The 16,470-nt window shown below is 42.0% G+C and overlaps 1 protein-coding gene across 1 annotated transcript in view; it reads right to left on the minus strand.

The window, feature by feature from the left end:
* Nucleotides 1–16,470, minus strand: part of LOC131104885 (sodium channel protein type 2 subunit alpha-like) — a 49,644-nt gene that overhangs the window by 22,404 nt on the left and 10,770 nt on the right. Inside the window, exons 4-16 of the mRNA XM_058052541.1 lie at nt 14,104–14,193; nt 13,846–13,974; nt 11,734–11,825; nt 9,938–10,231; nt 9,151–9,214; nt 7,560–7,701; nt 7,259–7,465; nt 6,330–6,617; nt 5,074–5,394; nt 3,235–3,349; nt 2,775–3,013; nt 2,517–2,690; nt 1,042–1,398 (exon numbers count right to left, since the gene is read on the minus strand). Coding sequence (XP_057908524.1) covers nt 1,042–1,398; nt 2,517–2,690; nt 2,775–3,013; nt 3,235–3,349; nt 5,074–5,394; nt 6,330–6,617; nt 7,259–7,465; nt 7,560–7,701; nt 9,151–9,214; nt 9,938–10,231; nt 11,734–11,825; nt 13,846–13,974; nt 14,104–14,193 — 2,512 coding nt within the window. The remainder of the gene's footprint in view (nt 1–1,041; nt 1,399–2,516; nt 2,691–2,774; nt 3,014–3,234; nt 3,350–5,073; nt 5,395–6,329; nt 6,618–7,258; nt 7,466–7,559; nt 7,702–9,150; nt 9,215–9,937; nt 10,232–11,733; nt 11,826–13,845; nt 13,975–14,103; nt 14,194–16,470) is intronic.

A 16,470-nucleotide genomic window follows, 5' to 3' on the forward strand; every position in this document is an offset into this window, starting at 1 on the left:
GGGTCTGGAAGGGTGGGGTCTATCCATCCCAACAGACTCAGTCCCGTCTTTTTAATGCAACACACAGCATAGGACAACACACCACTGATTAACTCAAGTTAAGTAGATAGGGCAGCCGGGTGAGGGCTTGCTGACTCGGGCTGCAGTCCACTTTCAAAAGGTCCACTCTACAGCCTGGCTTTTTAAAGCATGACGCTGTGTAGGGAGGGGAAAGAGGAAGGGTGATGAATACAATTAAATAAATTAATAAATAAACAAAAATAAAAGAATAAAGGAAGCGGAAGTGGAAAACACTGTAGTTGGGATAGCAGTGACAATAGGGAAGTAGTAAGACTCAAATGTGATTATTTAATTTGAGGTATTTTAAAGAATATTTTACTTTTTTCACATTTATTTTTTAATCTCACTGAAACAATACCATAACATGTTTTTTTTTTATATCCATGTTAGTTTGTGATGACTGGTGTGATGACTGTATAGTTGGAGTGGTTTCATTCTTTTTTTCTTTTGTACTGGACTATGTACGATACGATGACTAGTAATGAACTGGTTGCTCTTGGCACGTGGTTGGGTGCCTCAAGCTGAGTGAGGGTGGTTGGTTGTGGGGTTTTCATTCTTGTAGACAAGGAATAATATATGTTTTGTTGGGATGATGTTGGAATCTGGGTGGTTCGGGGGGTGGGACTAGATAAGTCTTGACTTCTTCCCATTCCCTTTCGAATATGTGTATGTTTATATGTACATACGTAGGTATTTTTATTTGTGTTGATTTATGTTTGGTTTGTTGTGCTTTGGATGATTTTCGAAATAAAGAAGGAAAAAAACAAACAAACAAAAAAAAACAGCAATGATAGGAAGGGTGGGATTAAATAAGCTCTGCTTCTTCATACTTCTTTCCATACATGTTGATGTTGAATGGTGTATAAACATGCATTACTCGAGGTGTACATAAAATACTGTATTTTAACATGTGTGAGCTTCACTTACAGTATAATAATATGGTACGTATTTCCAAGTTAAAATAAAGAGAGAGGCCCCTACCACCAAGTTTCCGATGACCATGACCATCATGAAGACAATCAGACACATTGTGGGTCCCGCTACTTCCATGCAGTCCCACATCGTCTCAATCCACTCCCCACAAAGCACCCGGAAAACGATGAGGAAGGAATGGAAGAAATCGTGCATGTGCCAGCGGGGTAGCTGACATTCATCATTGATCTTACAGACACACTCCTTGTAGTTCTTTCCAAAAAGCTGCATTCCCACCACGGCAAAGATGAAAACGATAATGGCGAGCACCAGGGTCAAGTTCCCCAGAGCCCCGACTGAGTTACCAATGATCTTGATCAGCATGTTCAGTGTTGGCCATGACTTTGCCAGTTTGAACACCCTCAGCTGTTGTAAACACAAGAATACAAAAACAAAACGTTATACTTTCGATGTGGATGGTGAAGAGTATGGTTGGTGGAACCGGTTCATGTCAATCATCTCATCAAGTCCCGGTCCACCTTGTTCTTATTATGACTAAAAATGCTTGCTTAAGTTGACATCAATAAGCTAACTTCAAAATGATCACGAAGCAGCGTGACACCACAACAACAACATAACTACCGTCATGCTACACAACACTAAAACATATAGACACACACTGACTTCCTGTGCAATGTGCAAAGTAAGCTTCACAATGAAAACATGGCAGTATTAACCTCGATTCTACCACTAACAAAATACAGTCATCCGTCACTACTTTGTGGTTCAAATTTCTCACCTTCACTCTATCACGATTTGTCAAAAATATTTCCAGTAATAAATCAAGCTGTTTTGTGGTTAAATTTGGCCAATTATTCGTCAAAATATATGCATACTGAAGCTAATGCTATGTATTAGCTACATACACATTCAAAGATGTTGACGTAGTATTCTACACGAGTCACTAGGGGTCAGTAATGTTACTATAATGCTCGGTGAGACACAATCACAGATCACCAGAACAGCAGGCTTTTCCTGCAGGTTTAAATTAGCTCACAATAGCTAAGTGTGAATGGTTGTTTGTCTATATGTGCCCTGTGATTGGCTGGCCACCAGTCCAGGGTGTACCCCGCCTCTCGTCCGAAGACAGCTGGGATAGGCTCCAGCACCCCCGTGACCCTCGTGAGGATAAGCGGGAGAAAATGAATGAATGACTGAATTAACAAAAAAAAAAAAAAATTACTGAAGGTTCTTATTGATGAGCGCAGAGAAAATGAAATTGCCTCCATTTGCAACTTTCTTTGTGCACTCGAGCCAACGGAATGATACAGTCGAGGGCAAAGGGACCAGTTTGGTAGGTGTAATATTGATGATCACTGAGACATTGTATGGAAACCACATCATCTGAAAAAATGGAATTGACTACAAAGGAAAACCATGTCAAGCGAGCAATTTGTTTGTTTTTGTTCCAATTCAACCAGTTTGAGGGTTGATGACATAAACGGGTTCCACTGTACTTTTCCTAGTAAAACATTATTTCTTACCAGTCGGAAGGATCTGAGCACAGACAGGCCCTCTACGTTGGCCAAGCCCAGCTCCATCAGACTCAAGCTCACAATAATGCCATCAAAAATGTTCCAGCCCTCCTGGAAGTAAAAGTAAGGATCAAGGGCGATGACCTTGAGGCACATCTCTGCCGTGAAAATTCCAGTGAACACCTATTAAAAAAAAGAAGGGGACAAATACACCTTTTATGATTGGATTGACATCACCATAGCATGTTTGTTGAAATGGAAAGGTACCAGGTTTCCCACGGAAAGGACATTGTCAAATTCTTTCGTCATGGGGTAATGTTCCATGGCCATGAAAAGGGTGTTGAGGACGATGCAGATCGTGATAGTCAGATCCACAAAAGGATCCATGACCACCATGCTGACAATGTTCTTGATTTTCAGCCAGGCAGGGCAACAATTCCAGATCAAACAAGTGTTGGCAAATCTATACCAGCAAGAAGGGCATTTCTGTCTCGACTCTTCAAGCTCTGGAAAGGGCACATGAAACGAGAGAGGAGAATTAAAAACACAGAGAAATCCCTCATGAAGATAGCTGTCATCAAGATAGCTGGTCATCCTTCATTTCATTTTGTACCCATTTATACACAACTTTACATTGTTAATTCAGCATTTAGTTAACATCAGTAGGTTAAAGGTACTGTATTACAAATATGGAGTGATGATTAGAACGTATTATGAAGATTATGACCTTCCATGGTGTTGGTGAGGATGCTGGCCACACTCATTGCCCTTTGCCTGCCTCCTGGTTCATCTAAATAATCAACCGAGTGCCGTTTCTTCACCTCAGTGTCTGAAGTTGTATCCTATGGAAAACAAACACATGCTGATATTTTGAAACCAGTCAAGTGATAAAATTCACATTTTCAGTGTAGCACAATTTTAATATCCGCAAAAAGGGGGAAAAAGCCAGCATGAAATCAAATACAGTCATGCCTCTTCGTAATTTGACCAAGCTTGGTGTGAGGCCGTTTGAGGTCTATTGGCAACTATACTTAGGTATGCTTTGGTTCATTTGACGTTAAATGTGAATGCTACATGCACCAAAGGCATGGACAAGTGTTGAAAAGACCAATACACAGAGGGGAAAACAAGTATTTCATAATGACAATGGCAGCAGTGTTGCCAAGTTGGTCTTGTGAGTCATTAGTAATGAGAAGAATTCAATAATCCAATACCATTATTGACACTGCTTCCATAACGATTCTCTGATCCTTCTCAGCCTAGTCTTCAATTGAACTCAATTGCCAAATTGTCAGAAATGGGTCTGAAGTCAAGTCAAGGATTTTGATGACTTTGGAGACGACTTGAAAATACCATCAAAGACCTGCAATTCGACTTTGACTATGACATCAAGGACTCGGGACTTGGCTGTGACTTTAGTCCAATGACTTGAAAATTCTTGAGATTTTCCATGAGTGATTATTATTATGTCATTTCCAGCCAGACAACATATTGGGTTTAAGAACAAATACCGAATGTGTGGATTACGTAAATCCTGAATGGAATGGAATGGCCTTTATTGTCATTATACAAGATGTACAACGAGATTGGAGAATGGAATGCTATGCCAGCACTCATTTTCTGTGACCAAGTCTTGTCACAATGGTCTTCCATCCATCCATCCGTTTTCTATGCCGCTTATCCTCACTGGGGAGGCAACATATACACAAACAACCATTCCCACTCACATTCATACCTATAGACAATTTGGATCGCCAATTAACCTAGCATGTTTTTGGAATGTGGGAAGAAAACCCATGCACGGGGAGAACATGCAAACTCCACACAGAGCAGAGAATCAAACCTAGGTCTTCCTGATCTCCTGACAGTCTGGCCTACATGCTAACCACTCGCCCGCTTTTATTTAAAAAAAAAATTAAATATGCATTCATAAACACTAAACAGTGGCTGGGCTAGTGCTTAGCGTGCAGATCTCACAGCTAGAAGAGAGTTCAATCCCACCCTCGGCCATCTCTATGTGGAGTTTGCATGTTCTCCCCGTGCATGCATGGGTTTTATCCCACATTCCAAAAACATGCTAGGTTAATTGGCGACTCGAAATTGTCCATAGGTATGAATGTGAGTGTGAATGGTTGTTTGTCTATATGTGCCCTGTGATTGGTTGGCCACCAGTCCAGGGTGTACCCCGCCTCTCGCCCGAAGACTGCTGGGATAGGCTCCAGCACCCCCTGCGACCCTTGTGAGGATAATGGGTAGAAAATGAATGGATAAACAGTGTCTATGACTGTAAGGAGTCCAACATTTCAAGCCTAAATTTGGGCTTAATTTCGGACTTGCATGTCTTTACTTGAGACTTGCAAAACACTGACTTGCTCCAACCTGCAAATTGTTACACAAAAACCGTCAGGACTCAGCTGTCAACAGCTGACAATGTCAGTTTTTTTGAGGTGATTGTGGTTGACTCCAAACATGTCTGATTCAAGAATGAAGAAAATCCCCTGAATTCCATCCATTAGTACATAATGAGAAAGTTATTAGGAAATGAACAACTTGTAAGGAGACCTACAGGGGAGGTAGTTACAGATGTTACGCCGACCAGCGACACCACACCGTTGCAGTCCACCGCACAGTGCATCTTGCCGTTGGCAGGAAGCATGACCCGAGGCACCATGAGGCTCGTCTGGCTGACGGCACTACAACGGCGCTCGACGCGTCGTGGCAAGAACAGGGACCCCCGCCGGCTGTCGCTCTCTTCAAAGGTGCTGTGCTCGTCGTCCGCAAAATTGTTTTCGGACCCCATGTCTCGTGCTCGACCACGGAAGCTGAATAGGCTGGCTTGGCTGTTCCTCCGCGGTGAGAAGAACGAGCCACGTATACTGAGCAGAGACTGTAAAAGAAGACAGGAAGATAATATTTGTGAAATGATTGCAATGGTGCATACAGTCATCCCTCGCCCTATCAAGCTTTGACTATCGCTCCCATTGAATGTTTATCGTGTTTTTTTAAAATGTATCAATTAATAAAAGGTCGCTATTTCGTGGCTGTCTGTTATTCGTCAAAAAAAATTGCAAGACAAGTTATATGTGTAATTCTGGTCACTGGGCATCAGAGATTATGAGACATGACGCTAGATTACATTTCCTTTCACACTGCATGGAGACTGGCTACTGAGAAAGTATAGGATATATGTTATCCAATCATTTAGTGCGGAAGTGGTCATTTTAAAATTGCCTTGTCTTTCTTCCCCACTGTGTTTGAAACATTTAAGTTTACAATATAAGTAAAATCTGAGAGGTTAGTTCGCTAGCATGCTATGCTAGAGGCGGCCGTCTATAATGCCCCTGCAGTCCTCATGTGGCTCGTGCAATGTGATGTAAACAAAAAATAATAAGAGTGTAAAAGTGACTATTGGGTGTTATTTCATGTCTACAGGGCTCTAACAATGCTACAACCCCTTTATAGAAAATCATAAACAGGTTTTCCATGCTCTAACTACAAAAATATTCAGTATATTAACACTGAATCCGAGTTTGTGTAAATTCACTTATTGCAGTCGGGTCTGGCACCAATTAACCACGATAGACGAGGGATGACTGGACATTGGACCCCTATTTAAGTAAGTTTTTTACTGCATATACAATCAAATTTTCTCCATTAACCCTGCTTAAATATCACATACTCCTAAATCAAATGTATTCATAACCTCCCCCTTTTCAAAGCATGGCAGGCTCTGTCTATTTATTTGTGGGTTACTTGTAGTTCTATGTATGATTTTTCATTCACTTTAGTAAAGCAAAACTTGAATTCATGAGGAAAATTGACCTGATTGGGTGACGAGCATCTCTTCTCATAGGAAAGTCGGTTGGCATCAATGGAGAAGCGGAAGGATCTCTTGATGCTGTCCTCAGAAAGAGACTTGCGGAACTTGTCGCAGGCCCCCCTCACCTCCTCCTCTTCCTCCCTTTGCTTCCTTTTCTTTCGCCTGTTGCGTCGCTCTTTTGCACTTTTCGAGCTGAGCTTGGATGTCACAGAGGACGACTCAGAGGTGGAGCCCCCAGGGCCCACCCTCCCGCTGTACTCCCCGCTCTCCATGCTTGCTGCCGCGGCAACCTGTTAGCCAATCGGGATGGGGGGGGAATGTTGTCATGGTAACCTGAAGCTCGTCAGAGAGGATGACAAACTAGAGAGGAAGCAAACGCCTGGGAGCTGAGAACAGTCATGGCGGCAGTGAGAAGTCGGACGCAATCTAAATCTGAATCTAAATTTTACTTATCATCATATTTACTTGGGTAAGATCATGTGATAAATATTTAATTTAACCCATAAGAAGTCCCATTGATATGAGTGTCAGCAACACTTTAAGTGTGTCCAAGACAGCTTTATGCTTGACTTGAACTCATTACATCCCGAAACAAGCTAGGAAAACATCACTAAACAAGAATAAGTGTGAATGCTAATATGCTAATTTGATTTGAGTCGGACCATCTGGAACAGACGTTAACCAAGGCACCATTGTATGTCGTGTTTTGAAATACTATGCAACAACCCTGTTTTGATCAGACAAATCTTAAATAAGTTTGATCAAGTGAAGAATTGCTACACCGCAGGAGCTGTTGAAAAAATGATGAAAAAAAGCATCTCACTTCTCACCCCCGTGTCAGGTAGGAGGTGGCCTATGTATGTACACATTTATATGTACATATAAATATAAATATATATTATATATAATTTTACATATATATTGATTTTACCTGTGCTTCCTCTTGCTGCCTTTTTAGCTGTTCCAGCATGGCCTGGAACTCCTCCTCTTTCTGCTGAGCCTCCTCTATGGTGGCTTGGTTCTGCTCGTCGTAGGCCATGGCCACAACGGCCAAGATCAGATTGACAAGGTAGAAGGAGCCCAGGAAGATCACCAGTACAAAGAAGACCATGTAGGGCTTCCCTGCTGCACGCAAGGTCTGATGGATCCAATAACATAATGCACACAATAGTTGATCAAGTGGACAAACAAAGAACATATCTATTTCAGGATGTATTCAAGATTGTGCAAACCTGCTGGTAGAGATTTTCCCAGTAGTCCTGGGTCATGAGTCGGAATAGAGACAGGAAAGCCCAGCTGAAGGTGTCAAAGCTTGTGTATCCGTAGTCAGGATTAGGACCCGCTTTGATACAAACAAAGCCTTCTGGACAAACCCTGTCACACAATGAGAGCTCATTTAGGTTTCAGTCTACAGTCCTAAGTCTATCAACTCAGGTTTGGCCAGTAAGCCTATGACTCATATCTGGGGTGTCCAAAGCGCAGCCCGGGTGCCACTTCTGGAACACGACTGTTTTCCTGTTGGTCTGTGGCACATTCTAAACATACAAATTACCAGTAATAAATAAATAAGCACAAATGTAAAAATCTACAGAATAAAGTTGTAATCTAATGAGAAAAGCTTGGGATTTTTTTCAGAGTGATCTAATAATATGAAAAACAATAACGTCATTTTATGAGCATAAAGATATTACAGAAAAAATACATATTTTTTAATAAATATTGTGTTATTGGAAGGCCACACAGTGACCGAGTGGTTGGCATGTTGGCCACATAGTCACACAATCGTGAAGACCAGGGTTCGAATCTCAGCTGGGGCATCTCTGTGTGGAGTTTGCATGTTCTCCCCGTGCATGGGTAGGTTTTCTCCCAGTACTCCGGTTACATGTGGTATTTCGGGGTGTAGTGGAACACAAAACGGTTTCGTTTTGAGATTATGGTTCAGTTAATTTTGGGTACAGTAAAGTAAAGGAAATGCAATTAGCTTTTGTGTAAACAACTTTAAGGATTTTTAACTGCAAACTGCTAAATTTGCCATTAAAAAAATTCTCAAACAAATAATAAAAAAATCAATAACATGAAGAAATATTAGATGGGGTGGCCACTTTGATACATTCATTCATTCATTTTCTGCCGCTTATCCTCACGAGGGTCACGGGGGGTGCTGGAGCCTATCCCAGCTGTCTTCGGGCAAGATGCGGGGTACACCCTTAACTGGTGGCCAGCCAATCACAGGGCACATATAGACAAACAACCATTCCCACTCACATTCAAACCTATGGACAATTTGGAGTCGCCAATTAACCTAGCATGTTTTTGGAATGTGGGAGGAAACCGGAGTACCCGGAGAAAACCCACGCATGCACGGGGAGAACATGCAAACTCCACACAGAGATGGCCGAGGGTGGAATTGAACTCCGGTCTCCTAGCTGTAATGTCTGCGCGCTAACCACTCGACCGCCATGCAGCCCCCCCCCTTTGATACATTATTAATACAAATACAATAAATACAATATATGAAACTTCCCAGAGGTACACTTGGGCTTGATTAAGGAGCTTTATTTGCAGCTATGAACTGAGCAAATACTCAAGGAACCAGCGACACACCTACCAGGTTTTTCTGACCATATTGGACACGAACATATCACTCATCTGAGCGAGCTGCGGGTCCTGCTGTGTGTTCCCACACTCATACTGATTACATATATGAGTACCGTTACACCCCTATGCTATTAATGTTCATTACCGACGTCCCTGTTGGGACTGTTAAGCAATTAAATGAACCATGAGCGTTAAGACTATAGAAAATCATTTCTCAAGACTTACCCAGCCCCGCTGCCATTTCCACAGAGCAGGGCATCCCTGCGTCCAGGGAGATAATAGTAATTACCTAAAAGACAGGAAAAGGAGATTAATTAAAAAGTTTAAGAACCACTTTGTACCACTCTGGAGCAATGTCTGTAGTGCAGGCGCGTAATTTGCACTAGAGATAGCGGGGTCAGGACCCCTGCAATAATCAGATCTAGCCAATATAAACCCCCCCCCACTCCGACTATAATCACATCATTCCAATTTCATTTCAATGTAATTGATTTCATAAATAAATAAACAGGTAAACAGGCAAAGATTTTTTTGCCTGGAATTTGCTTCGATTCAAAAAAACCTACTAACGACAAATCTAGCAAATTTTCTCTGGTTTTATGCAACACTTTTGTGGACCCTAACATGACAGAACGTATTGCCCTTCAGGTCCAGCTTCCGCACAAAAAACGCACATTTCCCCCACTGTGGTGCTTTTGTCCACACAAAAACAGTGAACAATACAGTCAGCCATGCTGTGGTTGTGCACCCCAAATGTAACAGTGGAGGAGCGATCACATTGCAGTGGGCTAATATACTGTATGTGTGGGCATGCTGTATGTGTGCCACATGCGCCCCCTCCCAAATCTGTAAACCAAGGGCAAACGTTGGAGTGTATTGTGTAAGAACTTAATGTGTAAAGCCTCCAAGGGCTGTCGCTGTTGCATTGTGAAGGACACACACACACACACACGCACACACACACATAACTACCACCCGTTTCAAAATCAACACATAACATAAGTTGTCTTACGGTCATTACTGATGTAATCGGTCCAGTTAAAGTCGCTCCCTGTGCTGTTCAGGAATGTGTTGTTGACTTCCGCTGACAGGTTGCCGTTGAAAAGTAGCATGTCATCGCCAACAGTGTCGCTGCTGTTGGTGGCGTTGCTGGCGGTCGGCAAACGCACACATTTCTGCCTCAGGTTACCCATGAAGAGCTGGAGGCCGATGAGAGCAAAGACGCTGAGGCAGAACACTGTCAGGATCATCACATCCGACAGCTTTTTAACTGATTGGATCAATGCACCCACAATGGTCTTCAAACCTGAATGGGAGAATGACGGAGGTTACGATTACTCAGCAGTAAAAAAGATAGTTGTGTCTAGTCCTGCATGAATTATGTCCTTGAGACTCCTAGACTCATTTCACAGCTGTGAGAATAAAAGATCCGGGAGGACTTTTGCAGAGTAAGAAGGGTTGTCCGAACAATATCATGGATAAAATGGTAGTCTTGATGGTCCTCTTTAAAGTTGTGTTGTTAAACGCATTATAACTTCATTCATTCATTTTCTACCGCTTATCCTCACAAGGGTCGCAGGGGTGCTGAAGCCTATCCCAGCGCTCTTCGGGCGAGAGGCGGGGTACACCCTGGACTGGTGGCCAGCCAATCACAGGGCACATATAGACAAACAACCATTCACACTCACATTCATACCTATGGACAATTTGGAGTCGCCAATTAACTTAGCATGTTTTTGGAATGTGGGAGGAAAACGGAGTCCCCGGAGTTGAACTCAGGTCTCCTAGCTGTGAGGCCTGCGTGCTAACCACTCGACCGCTATACAGCCTGCATTATAACTTGATTAAAAAAATATATATATATGAAGAAAAGTACTTTTCAGTTCCAAATTACTTTGTAAGGGCTGCACAGCGGCCATGTGGTTAGCACGTAGACCTCACAGCTAGGAGACCAGGGTTCAATTCCACCCTCGGCCATCTCTGTGTGGAGTTTGCATGTTCTCCCCGTGCATGCGTGGGTTTTCTCCGGGTACTCCGGTTTTCTCCCACATTCCAAAAACATGCTAGGTTAATTGGCGACTCCAAATTGTCCATAGGTATGAATGTGAGTGTGAATGGTTGTTTGTCTATATGTGCCCTGTGATTGGCTGACCACCAGTCCAGGGTGTACCCCGCCTCTCGCCCGAAGACAGCTGGGATAGGCTCCAGCACCCCCGCGACCCTCGTGAGGATAAGCGGTAGAAAATGAATTAATGAATTACTTTGCATTGTTTCCCGAAAAGGGTTCATTTTTGTGTTTCCTATGCAGCACAATGAGATACAAAACCTGCAGCCCCTTTCCAATTAGCACTAGGAAGATGCCAGGTTGGGCCTCTTCCTCCTCATCCACGCATCTCCTTGCGAGAACCAAGAACATGCCAAGAACTGTGAGTGTTGTGTCACGTTCTTGTGTCTTCACTTTCATCTCAGTGTTTCCCGTACATGACATAAATAAATTTGAACTGCCAGAGATCGATTTGGCAGTACCTGTTTCCCCTCGCTCACAAACACATTATGATCAGACTGTCTGTATAGCTTATCATTACAGCTTGTACAGTACATAGTATCTTCAGTCTTTTGGTTAGTTACATAGTGTTTGCACAGTGGTGCACACGTTCGCTCACACGCCAAAACGGACACCTACACCCATGCCATGACCAAACAACCGGGAAGGTTCAAGAAAAGGGGAGGGGTAGGATGACGACAAACAGTCACACACACACAAGGTCACACACAAGGTCACAAGGGGACAAACTCGGGCGGCCTTACCTGGTATCACTGAGATAGTTTTCAAAGCTCTCAACACTCTGAATGTGCGCAAGGCGGAAACATTGCCGAGGTTTATAAACTCTGTTATATACCTGCAGGATTACAGTAAGAACACACTTATGATACAGCATCAAATAAGCAATCTTAACACCCAAGGGTCTTCCTGGATTGCCATTGCCTCCTGGTGTGAACAAATGTTGTGGAGTAAAATCGGGCAATCTGGTCACACTGTCATGACCTTCTTTTGGCAAAGGCAAACATGCGTTCTGTTTTGCAGTACTTTGAAAAAAATCTGCAGAAATTGTAAAAGAATAAAGTCAAAATATTAACAGAAAAATGATGTAATCTAGTGAAAAAAAGTCATCATTTCACAAAGATGATGTAGTCATATTATGAGGAAAAATAACATCATTTTACTAGTTGATTGTTGAAATCCATCCATCCATTTTCTATGGCACATGTCCTCACTAGGTTGCGGGGGTATGCCGGAGCCTATATAGACAAACAACCATTCACACTCACATTCAAACCTATGGACAATGGAAAGTCTCCAATGAACCTAACATGCATACATGTAAACTCCACAAAGAGATGTTCAAAGAAGATTCAAACCCAGATTTTCCAGCGCTTGTGACTAACCACCACAAGATGTTAACTGCTGCAGCCCCGATGTTTAAATATTAAAGAAAAAAAGTCGTAATATTATGAGAAGCAAACAAATGAAGCTGTAATATTTTAAAATTAAATAAAAAATTCTCTGTGGGTTTTCTCCGGGTACTCTGGTTTCCTCACACATTCTAAAAACATGCTAGGTTAATTAATTAATTAATTCATTCATTTTCTACCGCAATTGTAAATTGTCCATAGGTATGAATGTGAGTCTGAATGATTGTTTGTACCCTTTGATTTGTGCCCAAAGTCAACTGGGATAGGCTCCAACATACCTGCGACCCTCGTGAGTATAATCGGCATAGAAAATTGATGGATAGGTAGTGATGACAGTAAAGTCCAAATTGGGAAGAAAATCATAATTGAGAGAAGATAAATTATGAGAAAAAAACAGCTCTAACTTTATAAAAAAAAAAGTCAAAATATTATGTATTCTAAAGAGCAAAAGTCACAAGATTAAACTCTATAGTGTCATTTTAGTAGCATAGAGTTGAAATATAAAAAAAAGCTCATGCTTGCTCCTGCACCCCAATCAAACCTCGGGTTAAACCTATTGGATGTGATTGGCCATATTTTACCACTTTACCATCATTTCCTGTGTATTACCTATAATTATGTGTATTTATGTTTTTATTGTATTTATATAATATAATAATAATATTATATATATTGTATTTATATATAATTATGGATTACCTATACTACCTGTATTACCTCACCTGATTTCATATCAATGTTGCTCAATGGCGTTATTAGGCCTATTTTTAAATAATTTATATTTTTTATTGATTTTTTTTTTTACAAAAAATTCTCTGACAAATTTCATATAATAGGGCAAAAGCAGGCTAATAAGCAAGCCAACAAGCAGGCTAATACTAGCTTACTAGCAGTCGTAATAATCAGAAGAATAATAATGATGATAGTAATAATAATAGGCAAATTAATAATACAATAATGATTATTATATAATTGATCACTGGCCACTCGACAGAATGGTTGCAAAGCTTGGGCAGCGGTTTTGCAGTGTAGATTGTGTGTACTTGTGTACATTTAATGGTGGCCTAAAACAATTGAGTATCTCTACTAAATCTGTCCAAAAGTGGGAAAGTTATATCCCGGTTCTTGTTCGTTATTTGTTTTTTGGATTTTTTTGAATGTCTACTACATTCATTCATATCCTGTGCATCTCCAGGGGGCTACCCCCCCCCCCCGTCCTTAGAACCTAGCGACGCCCCTGATGTTGCTAATAAAAGAGTCAGTTGTGACATATTGATTAGTTCCAGCACTGCAACACTCCCCCTTTCTTCTTAATTGCTGATTGTTCTCTAACAACAAAGGAAGTCATGGTTGCCCAATATGTTGACTCGCCATAAAACGATCTTTGATTGTGTTTTCCACAATGTTTTCTCACAGTCAGAGATTTGAGATAAAAGTGTTACTTACGCCATGAGGATGACGCTAAAGTCCAGCCAGTTCCAAGGGTCACGCAGGAATGTGAACTTCCCCATACAGAATCCTCTGGCCAGTATCTTTATGAGGGACTCAAAGGTGTAAATCCCTGTGAATGTGTATCTGGAAAACAAAAAAGAAGAAAAAGGACAAAAAATAAAGTTGCGTTCACAATTGTAGTGAAGTAACATGAAAACACAATTTTCCCCTTAACACAGATCTCAAAAGGAGTGAGAGAGAAATGGTACTTACTCTACATTCTTGGCCCATTCCGGAGGGTTACTCAGGGTCATGAAAGCACAATTGGTTAGTATGGTGAACATGATCAACATGCTGAACATAGTAGAAACACGTAAGTCAAGGAGCAATAGATAACTCAGAGAAATGTTCAAAGAAACCACCAACAAAAGCAACCAACCCGGTGCATCCATTCAAAAGGGTCCTACGTGTTTCACTAATGCTGCATTCAGGACTACTGGGAGTAGGGAATCGTTCACTCAAAATATGTGCATATTCTCAATTATCCGGGTCATTGTATTGACAGGGCACTGACTCAATCTCAGCGGGTTTTCTTGAATGATATTCTGGCAGAATAGCTCCCCATACTGGAGCTGTCCTACCTAATCTTTGAGGGAAGGAAGTGACTGCCATGAGATGTGCCTGACAGTAGCTCCTGTGTGAGTGTTCACTGAATATGTGTTCTCCGTTTGAAGCGTATTATTTATGGCTAAGGCATGTACTACGGATGTATGGCGGTCATGTGGCTGCTGACATCATCACACCACACAAAGTCTGTCTAAATTTGACAAAGCAATACAATCTTGGCCAATGTTCACCGTGAGCAGGCGGTGAAAATTTAAAAAATAATAATGTTGCCTCCACAATGTCACATTTTGGGCTGCACGGCGGTCAAGTCTTCAGCGCGCAGACCTCACAGCTAGGAGATTGGCCATCTCTGTGTGGAGTTTGCATGTTCTCCCCGTGCATGCGTGGGTTTTCTCCGGGTACTCCGGTTTCCTCCCACATTCCAAAAACATGCTAGGTTAATTGGCCACTCCAAATTGTCCATGAATGTGAGTGTGAATGGTTGTTTGCCTATATGTGCCCTGTGATTGGCTGGCCACCAGTCCAGGGTGTACCCCGCCTCTTGCCCGAAGACGGCTGGGATAGGCTCCAGCACCCCCGCGACCCTCGTGAGGATACGCGGTAGAAAATGAATGAATGAATGTCTACTACGTTGGGTAGTACAAGAATAAAAGAAACTATAGGGGTGTTATTTCATGTCTAGAGGGTTCCAATAATGCTAAAACACGTATTTAGAAGGTCAGGTTTTCGATGCTGAAACTATGAAAATATTCAATTTATGAAGAAGGGCTCCTACATTGCATCCACTCATCACTGTTGGGTGTAAAACAATGAGGCTTGATTATTATAATGCCCTCTATACTCTAGTAGATCAGTCCTTCCTCCACAGGCTCCACTTGGTACAAAATGCAGCTGCTCGTACTCACTAATGCTCCCAAACATGTCAGTATCAGTTCAGTTCAGTGGCACACATTTTAGAATGCATTCTAAAGTCCTCCTGTTTGTGTTCAAGGCCATTAATGGTCTTGCTCCAGCATACTTGGCTGAACTTATAACCCTCCTTCACCACCGCTGGGCCCTGCGCTCATCTGAGCACACAACTTTGGAAGTGCAATGGATGAGATGCTGCCTTTGCCCCCCAAGCTTTGGAACGGCTTCCTGCCTGAACTACGGTCTATCACGGCTGCTACCGACGCAACCGTATCTCTCGCTTGTCAAACCAGATATTCCCTTGTATCGGTTTAGCTTTCACAACCCTAATATTTTAGAATGTCACTCATTTACTTCACACGTATAGTATTTACAAGTGACTTCTCCAGTAGGAATTTGAACCTTCAGGTAGATTCCGTTACAGAGGTCTAGAATCACTAAGTCAAGTTTTCTGGAATTCAGCATTTCAACAGTGTGTAAAATGCTGATATGGCCGAGCAATTCACATTTCGTGTATCTGTATACATCAGGGGTGTCAGGAGATGATGCAATACACGAGATTGGGTCTACAAGAACGAGACAAGATGAGATTTTTACATGACGGCAAGATATTGCAATCTACTCATTTAACTTCTACTACGTTACACTCTGCTGGACTGTGTGTATGTTAGCGGCCCCGCCTCCACCCTCCGCGGGAGGCGAGAGACACTGCCAAAGACGTATTTACATGTTTTCTTCAACCTGTACACCCAATCCTAAATACGTATTTCATGTTTTTTTTGTTTGGTTTTTGGCACAAGAGGCAAAAAGAGGTGATGGCGTCACTGCACAACAGAAGCGATCATGTTTGGTGCAATTTTAATCCGTAATATCTGTCTAAAAATGCATCTTTCTCTGCCATGCCTGCACCCACCAAAGAGACTGTATGACTCACTCTGTTCATGCTGTTGTTCTAAGGAACAAATGCAGCAAGGTGCTGAAACCAGTGCACAGAATGATATCTCTCCCTTCTTGTTTTGAGGCGGGAGATGAGGATAACAGACACACATGCACATGGCAAAAGCCGGCAAAATAATTTTGTTCATTTTCATTTATTGTGTGATT

The sequence above is a fragment of the Doryrhamphus excisus genome, chromosome 16, assembly GCF_030265055.1.
Source record: "Doryrhamphus excisus isolate RoL2022-K1 chromosome 16, RoL_Dexc_1.0, whole genome shotgun sequence".
NCBI lineage: Eukaryota > Metazoa > Chordata > Actinopteri > Syngnathiformes > Syngnathidae > Doryrhamphus > Doryrhamphus excisus.